We start from the raw sequence: 13,173 nt of genomic DNA on the forward strand, positions 1-13,173 counted from the left end.
GAAAATGTGCCCAGAACATTTTCAAATGTGGAGAATTTCAGAACATCATGAATTCATGCTGTAGCTCTAATAATGAAGTAAAATCCTTCCTTGGAAATCGAATTTAGCTTTAAAGCCACTAGCTAAAAAGTTAGAGAGAAAACATGGCATACATTCACCAGAAAGGATTTTTTTCCTTCTTACAGGTGCTTCTCAGGTAGCATTTTTTCCTATAATTTTGGAGGTAATATGGAAATGCTCCTTTAAAAATTATTCTTTAAGTATTCAGTGGCTTATAATCCTCAGGTCTACAAATGAGGATGAATAGATCTTTTGGTAATAATACTGTCAGTTAACCTTCCTGGAATGTCTGACACACCACAGCCTTAAGTATGGTTTACATATAAGCCACTACTTACAGGCACAGTCAAGTTTTCCCATCTTTTCAAGAATATCCAAATATTTAACAATACTTATCTTGAAAACATTTAAAGCTACTTTCACCAGTCACTGCTATGCATGGAGAATCCAACTTCTGAGGAACTTCCTGTATTTTGTATCCTCAAGTCTTCAGAGTTCTCTACCTAAAGCATCAAAGCTTAAATTGAATGACTGCCTTCATCTAAAGAGGATTTTGCATGTTACAGCTGTCCTCTCATCTGTCTCTTCTTGTAGGTGTTACCTGTTCCAACTGATCCGAGAAAGATCAGTCTATTTCTGAGGTTTTCTGAAGTAGGAAATCTTACCCCAAAAACATCAACTGAAAGCTCACTCAGCATCATATACTGTTCCAATATGAGATGAGCTCCAAGCTAACTGCCGTTGTACCATCAACTAGTACTGACTTGATTGACAACAATGCTGTAAGTGAAATTGCACAAGCGATCAGTGCCAAGGACACTGCAATTTGTCCACACTACGTGACCTACTATGCCCAGAAATGAAGAAAAAGGACGAAGTGAAAGGGTAAGTGTAGAACACCTGGAGGTAACTAGATAGGCTACTGTGTAGTGAAGTGAAATTTTCCATACCTGAAGATGTCACTCCCATCTGAGGAATAAGCTGTTCCTCCCTGCAGTTCTCACGACCAGGAACTAGTCTTTGATACCTTGCAGGATGAGGGTTGCCATCCACATCAACCAAAAATGGGGGAGGCATAAGGTGTGGAGCCTGCTGTGTCTGTTCATCCAGGACAAAGTTGTTGGCATCACGGATAAGGGGCCGATAATCACTATGAAAGAACATCTGATCTGCTATCTGTAAACAAAGTTATTTTGTAATTTTTTTAAAGAACCTATTAAAAAAAGCATACAGAAGATAACTGCCAAAAGTATTTTTAACAATGTTACATGTGGTTACTTTCACAAAAACGAGGTTATAAGCTGATTCGTTTATCTCAGTTTAAAGGGGAAAATTTAATGACTCCATGATTATTTTTTTTCCTAGCACTCCTTTTCTATATTATAGTGCAAGGAGAATAATCCACATGTTTGAGGGTGGAAAGTATTTTAAAGAACAGCAGAATTGGGCAATATTTAACTATTTGAAGACATTTGACTGAACACAGCATGGACATATTAAATAATTTAAAAATTTTCCTCTATACTCTGAATATATGAATATATATTCTGATAACAAAAACTATGTCACAGACTTAACAAGCTACAGGGTAGGAAGAAGAGGAATAGGAAAATATTTATGACATCACGTCATTGCCAAGTACTTTAATACCAGCAGCCAAACATATATATATTCCTATTATAATGCTAGGTATGTGGAAAAGTTCCAGTAGATAAAATAAAGCTGATCTAAAGCTGAATTCTTCAGGCTCAAAGTTTTCTTTTTCATTTCAGTCCACCTGCTCATAATTTATTCTGGATGACTTTCCACAGACACTCAAGACCAAGGAATTCTTTTGTCCAAATAGTATGTAAAAAGGCTTATGCTCCATTGCTCGCTGGCACATGCACCTCAATATCGTGCAATCAGAAAGATACCGAACCACAAGGAGAAAAGAGAAAGAGAACATAAGACAAGCTGATACATATACTACAGTACTACCTACTGGCAAGCAAACCCCTTGGCAGCTGCTGTACTTGGTTTAACTTTGAACAAGTAAAAATAAAATCATAAAAATATCATTCACGCAAATTAGATTTCCAGTGCAGTATAAAAAAAATATTAAACAATTGACTCGAGGCATAGAGATCTCCAAATAATCTTGTCTTAGGTGTTAAAGACAGGTATTTGAGCACAGACAGAGGAATGTCATAGAATATACTCTGATTTCTGAAGAGCATGCTCTATCATGACCAATCCATAACATAGTTTCCAGTAACTTGTTATGTAGAAATCAGTAAGGCAGAGGTTATAGCATCTACTCAGAGCTGTGATCTCTGAATGACAAGGGTCTCCTGTCCTGGATGTGACTAGGAAGGAAAGATGATGGCAAACATCTACCCTGTACAATATCAGAAAGTGTCTACATGCATCCACATGAGGTGGATTAAAAAAAAATTAAAAATCCACAGGAATCATGGGATCTGGACCCCACAAAAAAAAATCAGAAAAGTAACATGAAGAAATTGGAAAGACGCAATGGCAAAAAACTTACTTCAGGGATTCAAAGGTTACCATTACAAAGCATGTGTGGACACAGTGACATCCCACTGCAGTAAGAAGTCCTGACTGGATGAAGTCTTGTTGCCAGATTCTCTGTCAACTTGACAGAGGCTGGATGAGAAAGATACAAGTACCTTCATGTGTCTGACAGATTCAAGGCCTCCTTAACAACTTTGTTCCTTCAGCTCATATAGCTCAATATGATAAAGACACGGGTCCTCTAGGAGGACTTACGACTTTCCCTAGAATCATAGTAGTAGAGTATCCAGTACTTACACCTAGTGTAAGTTCTCCTGTTAAGTACTTTCCACACTGAGAAAGAAGAGATTCCAACTGCATGATCATACAGACCATCAGTTTTAATGTGCTGCAATTTGGCTGTAGTGTTGTCTGCATCCCAGGTTTTGAAAGCAAAGGGAAGATCTGAAAATCCTTCCTTAGATTCAGTGACCTCTACCAGAATAGTCTCTGGTGCAAGATCATGAGGGATTTCTTTGCAATTACCCTTCTGTGTACTTTGTACTGCAATCAGGTACTGTAGAGAGTAAATGACAATTTTCTACTCCACAAGGTAAGACTGGCATTTCATGGAGAACCCAGGCTCAGACCAAGTCTCAGGTAGAACACTGAAATGTACCTACTGGAACCCAGGGCAACAATCTTATCCTCAGGCTATTCCAAGTCCTGAGAGAAATTAGAAGAATTAAAACGTTGCAGATAATCTTAAATGGTTATGTTCAGCAGACAACCAATTAAAAGTACTAACAACCAGACCTATTTCTTCATATACTGTTAGAGATCACATTCAGTATCACATGACAGTAAGATACTACACCACTATTAGGACAGGAGTTCTCTGTACATATGACTTCACAAACCCAAGCTTGGGTTTGAGCATGAAAGCTTTCACAAGGTGTGAGCTCTACAAATAGACTTTCCTTCCGTAACTACACTACACATTCAGAATGCTCAGTTTCTCCAAATGGGCACACCTATACAAATGCAAAGATATTTTCCCCACTACTGCACCACTCCACCACACAGGAGCTGTCAACTTGCAACAAAGAACTGTAGTTTGGGCAGTCTACAGGAACGAATGCCTTAGAAAGCTAGTCCAATCTAAGATTTAAAATTAACAGAAAGGTACCTTATGCTTTAGGACAGTTAGGCATTCCTGGACAAGCTTCCACCTAAGCATGGACTTCTGAAGTTCATGTGCCCTGTTGACAGTGAGCTCAGCTCATCTCTGATGATTTTCATACATGCAGAAATATCAGCTGTGATTGGCTCAAGGTTCCCTTAACTGGGTCAAGTAACAAAGGAGCCCCAAATAAGCAGCAAACTATTATTTTTTTTTCCCCACTGAAGAATTATTCCACAAAAACATGTGTCATCAAAAAAGAAGAAAAAAAAAAGAAAACAAACCAAAACCACCCCATTGCCTTTATCATGGCCAAGATCACACTGGGGGAAAAAAAGGCCTGGACAGTGGTTCCAGTCAACTAGGAAACACAGATACTATCTGAACATAACATGAAAAACCACACATACGAAAATTAAGAGCTTGCTCCCTCAGCAGAGCCAACACTATCTCAGCTGTAATCATGGTCCTGAGCACAGCTCAAATGCAGGAATACCAGACAGGTTACCAAACTCTTTTCTTCTGTAAAAATCATTCCCCAAGATGGATGGAAACCACTTTAAAGTCCAAAAACTGCAGGTACTACCAGAGCACATTCTCACAAGATGTCTGAAAAAAACCCAAGTATCGGGGGGGACGGGGGGACGACAACAGAAAAAAAGAATACCTAATCTCTAGCACCTGCCCATCTGTAGTTACATTTTTTCATAAATCAGGTCAGACAAAAATGAAAGAGGAGATCGAACCAGACAAGAAAGAGATCAGAAACTTCCCAGCTGAGTTTTCTGAGAGTTGAAGACTGAGATTAAAGAAGTAACAAACCTAAGTCCTATTTGCTCCCATTTCTTCTATGGTCAAGAACGCCAAGATTACCGCTGGCACAGCAACAGCTGGAGAGGATCATTTTAAAATCACACAATAAGTGAAAAATTTTAAACATAATCTTTTCTCAGAGGCTGCAGCAAAAACCCCAAGAGAACAAAGGGTCTGGAGAATTTAAGTGAAAAGCAATTGTTTTCATTCTTCAAACAGATATAACCCCTCACAAGGTAAATTTTCAAATGGCAGTGTAAAGGAAACTCCTGGTCTCTCAAAGCAAAGACAAAAAGGCTCTCTGTTTCAAAGAGGACTATACACTTCCAAAATTCAGAGAAAAATAAACCTGGAACCATGGACATGGTGAGAAAAACTGTTTCTATTAATTACAACAAGCTTTAAAGTTTGGAAGAGTAAGAACTCTGAAAGAAGATGACCTTGAAAATGATCTGATAATCCTGATTTTCCTTGCTTGTGGTGTCTCTGCTCATTTGTTTTCTTTGGAATGGAAGGGGAAATGCACAGCTAGCAATAGCTAAGGAATAGCAACAGCAGCCAAGTACCAAGCACTTCAAATCACAGCTGAGAGACAAGGAGAGGAAAAAAACCCCACCAAACCCCAATATGCAAATGCTGCTGTAACCAGCATCAAAATAAGAGCTGTAAGACTACAGAAAGAAATGTTGTGGCTTACAAGACAAAGATTAGAATTCCTTTAGCTCTCCCCCTGCATCAGGCCCCTCTGCACTGCTGTTTGCTAAAATGCTTTCAAGGCCAGCCTGAGTCCAAAGATGCAAAGTAGGAGGCAAGATCCAGAAGCCAGCAGTTCACCACCAGCCTTCAAGTATCAGCTACCAGAAGCAGAGATTAAAATCCTGGAGCAGAAACGCCTGTTTAAGTCTTAGAAAGAAGGAGAACAGACACACTTCACCTCTTCCCTGGGTGGTAAAAGAAGAACTAGGGCCTTGTGGGCACACCAAATAAGGTAACCTGTATGGTTCAACAGGGTATGTTCATCCACAGAGGAAAAAAAACCACCACATATCTTTACAGTCATGAGGGTCTGTGGCAAGACACCCACACTTAGAATACACAATGTAGACTATGACATTAGAATAAAGATGTAATATTTTAATCACACAGTAATGGTGGAACATTGCTGTGTAAGCACCAGACGTATCGACAACAGCAGAACTTCATTAGCAGACAAAATTATATCACTAGAACACATAGTACATTTATTGTAAATAATTGTCTCCCAGACTATGCAGTGTTTAAATACAGATAGCAGGAATTAGTTTTATTACACACCCACTCACCCCTTTTTTTTGGTCTTAGTTAGGAACTAGAAAAATATTTAAGCAAAATGTTCAACTACTATGAATTCCACTGCAGTTTATCACATTATCCATCTGGATCCATTAGTAGACACTTGTAACCTTGTCATTTAAGAGTAGACAGTGAATGCGTAAATTTTAATTTAATTATTTTTAACTTCCTGTGTAAGCAGTAGCTTAATAACATGTTTTCACAGTTTAAAAAACAGTGAAAGAAAACTCAATGTCAAAAACAGCAATCTGAAACATCCCATATCAATAGCTCAAAATTGTGTTAAGATACACCCTCCTGAAGTGAAGCTCTGACGGAAAGTTTGCATGAATCCATTCAACACAGACAAACATTTTGATTTTCATCTTGCACTGTACCTTGTCATATTTGCTACTGGAACCAAAGCCAAAAATCAGAAGGTGACCGTGAGAATCAGTACATGCAAAATGCTGTCCATCAGGAGAGCACTTGCAGTCAAAAACTGCACCATGTCCTTGTCCTTCAATCTGAAATACATCAACATACAAAATAATTAAGTTACGGGAAACAATTAATTTTCAATTATGATTCTCAAAACTGTGGTGCTGATGTTGAAATTTATTATAAAATCTGTAAGACAGTATACTGCTAGATGGAAGTTACTTTAAAACATAGTTTACTTTTTAGCTATTCACTTTTCAGTGAATTTTGTAATAATGCTCATGACAGATGCCAAATTAATAGTAGTAGAAACTGACAGACTTTATCCACAAAGCAGGCACAGTATAGGAAGTGAAAATAAAAGCTTCCCCTTGATGGTCCTGCTAATGAGCCTAACCAGAGAGCTGGGTCCCGTTCAGGGTTTAGTCACTACACCCTTTCAGTCCTCTGCCTTTTTGCTAAACTAGCCCAGTAGCATTGGCTGCTGCGGTGTTTCAGAACACCTGCCCGCTAGAAAACGCACTGACATAGACAACCCACATTACACAACTTAGGAACTGCCTGTTTCTGTAATTCCTACTCCTAATTTATTGGAGTGGGGGAGGTGTAGATTTCTGTAAAAACTCCACTTTTTAAAGGAGAACTGCAAAGATTTTAAAAAAGGAATTTTTACCTGATACTCATTTTCTGTTTTCCAGTTCCATTAAGCCAGAACAAATGGGTTTTTGTTTTTCCCTGCAACCTGTCAATCAAGCAGAGGTGACCAATCACCACTCTGAATTTTCACGTCTTCAGCACCTCTTCAGAAAGCCCCTTTCTATTCTCCCCAGCAAAGCACTTTTGCATTTTCTTTAAAGAAACACCAAACAAAATTCTTTCCCTAACTGTGGCAGCCCTATATACTGCCAGAAAAAACAATGGTATTCAGCCTGCAGGCAGTAACACTATGCACTTCTATAGCACCTTCCAGAGGCCATCAGCATTATTTTAAAAAGTTAAGGAACCAAGCCTCGAAAACCTGTGAGGTACTGTTCTCACTATCTTACAGGCTGAGAAAAAGGCAAGAAGTCTAAATCTTCTGCCCACGGTCTTACAACACATCCACACCCACACCCCTGCACACCCCCCCAGTGGTAGAGGCGGCTACACCTATTACCAGTGCTTTCAGGTATTGATAAAGGTCTTTTTACTACAAGTACTTTCCATAAAAGTCAAACGAGTTTCTGGATTAGCAAAAGAGGAACATAAACCAATGCAAGCTTTATGTTCTATTTTGCCCATTATTCCAGAAGAAATGAACAGAAGTATCCTATTGAAAGAGATGGAAAATAAAAACAGAGCTTCAAGAAAGTAACACTAATATCACAACAGCTAGGAATGCAGAATTAATTTAGGCTAAGCAAGATCCAACAACCAAGGCAAAGTTACAACTTCGTGCTGCTTTTTGTACATAGAAAGCTCACTGCATTAAAGGGAGACAGTTTGGGGAGGTAGGTGGAAAGGGGAAGGAACTTCAGCCCAAGAATAAGCTTTGCAGATGTATAGTAAAAACCTGGAAAAGGAATACTTACATATAGACTTCTGTTCCCTTTCCCTTCCCTCCAACAAAGGAACATCAAAATATCAAGCTTCCTAATACTGAAGTCCTTCGTAACAGAATTTCAGGTTTCTCCTACAGCCTAAGATTTAAAGACTTTGTTTTACAAGGCATGTTGTGGGAAGAACTATTTGCTAGCCATGGTGAACGGAAAAATAAAAACCAGAAGGAAAAAAATCAGACTCTTAAGATGATGGGGGTTTTTTTAATCCTTCCCAGCAATAAATGGTTTGAATAGACCATTTTCAAGAAACCCCTGGGAATTAGAGTGTTAGTTGGAAGACATTCCCTTCTTATGTAAAGGAAAAAGAATACTGATCTACTATTCAGTGATTAGTACAGTGCAAATAGTTTTACTTTAAATGTGGCCAGAATCTGGTTTAAAAAGTACTTTTGTAAAGGACAGCAAAGCAAGGCCTTTCAGTACAACCCCTCAAGGCTGATGTACAATTACTTGGAAATAAAGATCCTTAATATTGTAAGAACAAAAATTATTTTTGGGGATAAGCTTCCAAGATATGATTACCATTACAAATTAAAGAGCACAGCCTGCCAGAGTGTGCTACCCAGTAGAGATTTTTTTAAAACGAAAATATTTTGAGATTAATAAATGACACTTTACAATGGAATTTCTTCAATAATAAAACTAGCACAGAGGAGTTAGTCATTTGGAACGGAAACTAAATGTTAAGCTGCAAAAGGGGAAAGCTGGAAAACAGTGAAGCTGTAACTTCAGCAAGGAAGATAAAGGACTTCAGCAAGAAGGAAGTTGCTTTCCCTGCTCCATCCCTTTGAAATCAAAGATGCAAGAACTATATGAAGACTGTATCACAAAGAAGATAAACTGTTTATTCTGGCTAGAACCTTCCCTGCTGAATAAAAGGATATCAATGGTGAGGGGAAGAGATTGCTCACAAGAACAGAAAAAACAGTGGTTAGTTAAGAGCTGTCCCAACAAAGGGCTGCCAAGAGTGATCACGTTTAGACACTGCTGGTAGGAAAGCAAGTAGCAAGGATTCTTCAGTCACAAACGGGGAAGAACCATGCTATACAATGAGGACTAAGTTAAGATTACTTTTAGTCTCAACCCCAAGAGTTAAGCTATTTGTCTGTATTTTCACTAGCAAGGAAACAGATGGACATTGGTACATCAGAAAGGAAGGAATTTTGATTAAATAAGAGAATGAAAAAGGGACGTTACTCTTTTCCTCTCAGTTTTGAAGAGCTTGTTGTTCTCCCCAAAACCAGGGAGAACAGAATTGTGAAACTAGTACACAAAGTAACATGTCTTTGGTCCGTAAAAATAGTTTCTTGTAAGAAAACAGAGTAGTACCACCTACAGAGAGAGTGAGCTCAATAATAAGCCTGACCTGTTATCAACAGACAGTATAAAAGACTTAAAACCTAATTTTTAAGAAAAGTAAAAGACATGGGAGGAAAAAAAGAAATAGGAATCAAGAGTAGAGAGTACCAGACAAACTTAGCACACTTTCTTCAGCAAAATAACTGGGGTTTTTTATACCAAGAAAACATAATTCATTCAACCTAGCTAGATTTCACAGCCACAATATGGCACTGAACACTTAGTTCAAATGGAAGATTGTGATGAGCAGGAGAATGCAGAGTAGGTAAACTTACTAAGGAAAGGATAACAGTTTTGAAAAGACATACAGAGCTAAAATGATGTTATCAGTGAAATTCCTCAAGTCAGGCCTTTCTGTTAGTGACTACAGAAAAAAATAAGAGCCCGTTGATGAAACGGAACATTAGGAAATCATCCACTGAGAACAGATTTTGGGACACAGCACAAGTGACATCTACTGAAGCAATTAAAAACCAACAGGACAAAATGCAATAGGCCAGGAACCTAGTAAGATTATTAGAAATAACTTACTAACACACTTACTGCTAGGAAATATAATGGAACTCAAGTCTACACAAATAACACTATGCATGTCTGTCACACCTTCCAACAGAAGTCATCAGCACTGTTTAAAAAGTCAGTGAACTCAGCCTCTACTAGCCTGAGGTAAATAACATTCTCTCCTTCACATTAAGGGACTGAGGCAATTAGTTGGAAACATACGGAGAAAGATCACTGTGTATTCAATGCAATGCATCACACATAACGCAAGAACAAAAAGAAAACTATAATCCCAAATACCTGAAGGATATCCAGAAGAGAAAGAGAAAGCACATACATGCTAGACAAACAGGCAACGATTAGAACACTCTTCCAAAACAATACACATAATTTTTGCTTCCCATGTTCAAGGTAAGTAAAATTTAAGTGGAACAGCTACAGAAAAAAGGTTTCCACTCATCATGATAATGGAAAACCTAAGAGCCCAGCTTCTTCACATGAACACTAAGGAAATAGAACTATTTTGTATGCCTATACAAAAAGACCTTTATCAGGAAGAGAGCTACTCAAATGCATAGGAACAAGTGAAAATGAGATACAAGCAACATTCAAACTTGAAAACTGAAATTTAGATTCTAATGATCACAACAATGGTATGCTAGAACAACTTTCTAAAACTAACAAAAAACAAAGTTAACTAATTGTTATTAAAACATATAACCTCTTTCATAAGTGACAAAACCACATCATAGCTGCTCGAGTCAAATCAGTCTCCAAATATTTTGAAGTTCCTTTGCAGGTTTATGTTTTCCTTTGCTTTAAGGAATGATCTCCAACCACAGCATGCTTCCATGGTAAGCCAAAAAATACCTTCAGACTTTCTGCAAGGTTATAAGAGGTTGCTGCAGATTTGGAGGAGTGGAAAGAACACTTAACTTTGAAGCCAGTTTAAAACAAAAACAAACAAAAAAGATCAACAGGGCTTCTACACTGCTTCCAGAGCAGTAACAAAGGGTGAAATGGTGGGAAGATGACAAGAAGTCATTAAATTAAGAGTAAAATATTTACTAAAAATGTTTCCATCTTCCTACCCCTAAGTCAGTTATCCATTCAGGAATGTTTTATTTGTCTTAAAAGATAAACGTATCAATGAAAAGATCTGACAGATCATGCACCCTATGGATGCCTGAAGTTATATAAAGGCTATATAAAAAGTATTTACAGCTTTCCCCCCCCGCCCCCACCTTAATGAGCATTCTGCAAATTCAGTACTGGCTTCTGAAGAGTACCAGAGCATTACACTGGCCTTGCTCTTCAGGATGTGATCTTATGTACTATTCAAAGGTGGAACCTCTCAAAAATTTAAAAACCACTTCAGTAGGACTACCCACTGACTGATTCAAAACTAATAATATTACTCTGAGTCATTCTGTATTTCAGATTACTACAAAACCTGATCTAAAAATAGAATCCCATATCATCCTAGCAAAACTGGAAGTCTCTTCAGACTTTATGAAGGCCACAACATAAGAAATAACCATTTTTAAATCTCTAGTTCACTGGAGATTACAATACATTGTCCAAATGAGCAAGCAGTATGCCTTTTGGACATTAGTCCAAAAAAACCACCTTGTGTGACAGAAAATCCATGCACAGAGCATTTGGCTGAGCTGTCCTAGATGGAACCTAATCTTCCATGTTATTCTTCTGACAAGGACTCCAATTTTTTAGTATGTCATTTAGGCTAAAACTAATGCAGTAGTTGCCAACAAAGATCTAGGTAGGCCATGCAGGTTTACTGATTAATAAAAAGGAAACAATGTTGTAAGCAATATGATAATGCTGTTTGGGCTTCAGAGTTTATCAGGTTGCATTGGAACTAGAAGTAGCATTAGAAAGTAAGGAAGCACATCACACAGATCAGTGAATGATCAGACCTCAGAAGATGGGTCAGGAAAAACATTAAGATACCCAGACATAAGTAGGCATAGCATAGGAATTGCCTGTAACGAAGTGTCCACTCACAGCTAAAAATAAAGGAAAGAGTCAACAACCAGCTCTCTGAAGGAGCAGGAGCACACAGAAAAATCTGATTGCAACTTAGTAGCCTCTGCTTGATTGACAATTTGCAGGAAGAAACCCTTTTGACCTGAATCAGTTGATGCCGTAACACTGACCATAAATTCTAAGCAAAACAAGGATTAAACTGTACTGAAACATTCAAACAGTCATTGACAGGGTATGTATGTGTCCAAATTCACAAGAACTATAGACATCATCACCATTATGAAATACATTACTACTACTATCACCTCCATGGGGGTTCCCAGTTTTTCTCACTGATTTATACAAAAACATAAGACATGTGGGAGAGGGCAGAGAGACTGAGGGGGGGAACAACCAACACATTACTGCGTCCAGATGGTCTGATTCTTCATCCGTAGTGCAGACTCTCCGTTAACTTCAGATAGGGTCAAAATTACACCTTCTAGAATTTCCATCGGAAAATTCTTATGGGCTGCTTGAACTTGACCTTCTTACGGTCAAGTTTTGTATGTGACAATTTCAGTCACTGCTTATGCTAACAGCTTCAAATAAATCTACAATATAGCCAAAGTTCAGAAAGCTAAGGAAGTGTATCTATTAAATATTTTCAAAAGATACATTAAGTTTCAGAAAGCCGGGGAAAATGTATAAGCTTGAAAAAAGACCATGCAATGCAACTACCATACATCCTATAAAAGTAATGACGGACCCACTTGGAAAGAAATGCATGGAACCAGGAATAGTACCAGACAACTTTACATTAATTAGACAACCAGCTAGCTACAGACTTGGGGACAAAAAACTCAGACATTAGCTTCAGCAATCTTGTTCTTATTTCTTAATGTCTACATGGCCAGAACTTTCAACCTTAACATCAATATGTGGGTTGTTTTTTTTTTAAAATATAAAATATTTATCTCCATTTACACAGATTAACTTGTATCTGACTATGAAAAGGCATATATTCACCATGGTAACTTTACATAGTGAATGTAAAGTAAAGCTAGTATGAATGTATCCCCTTCAAGCTTTCTCACTGGATGCGAGACAGTACACATTTTCAATTTCAAAAGCAAGCTTAATGATTTAAATACATCTATTGCCTTGTTATAATATGTATCACTAGATTTCCTGATTTGTGCTAGCATTTCTGAGCAGCATAACCTGTTTCATTAAGACACCATTTGAAATAGCAGCAGCACTTTAGAGCTATACAACTATAATAATCATGTAAGCAGAAGAGAGTGCCTTACAAGGTAGGTTAGTATCTCCTTGCTGATTCTACTACTCCATTTGTTTTCAGAGGCAATCAAATTAAATAAAGGAATTTCAGAGAACACCTTCAAAACAAGCATATCA

At 37.9% G+C, this 13,173-nt stretch overlaps 1 protein-coding gene across 3 annotated transcripts in view; it reads right to left on the bottom strand.

Annotated features, from left to right (window-relative positions):
* The window catches only part of PHIP (PHIP subunit of CUL4-Ring ligase complex), a 118,945-nt gene that overhangs the window by 48,861 nt on the left and 56,911 nt on the right, over positions 1 to 13,173 (bottom strand). For all 3 annotated transcript variants that reach the window (XM_074861911.1, XM_074861910.1, XM_074861912.1), the window contains 2 exons: positions 6,265 to 6,393; positions 1,011 to 1,236 (listed from right to left, as the gene is read on the bottom strand). In XM_074861911.1, the coding sequence (XP_074718012.1) occupies positions 1,011 to 1,236; positions 6,265 to 6,393 (355 nt within the window). The remainder of the gene's footprint in view (positions 1 to 1,010; positions 1,237 to 6,264; positions 6,394 to 13,173) is intronic.

The sequence above is a fragment of the Strix uralensis genome, chromosome 3 (genome assembly GCF_047716275.1).
Source record: "Strix uralensis isolate ZFMK-TIS-50842 chromosome 3, bStrUra1, whole genome shotgun sequence".
Classification (NCBI taxonomy): domain Eukaryota; kingdom Metazoa; phylum Chordata; class Aves; order Strigiformes; family Strigidae; genus Strix; species Strix uralensis.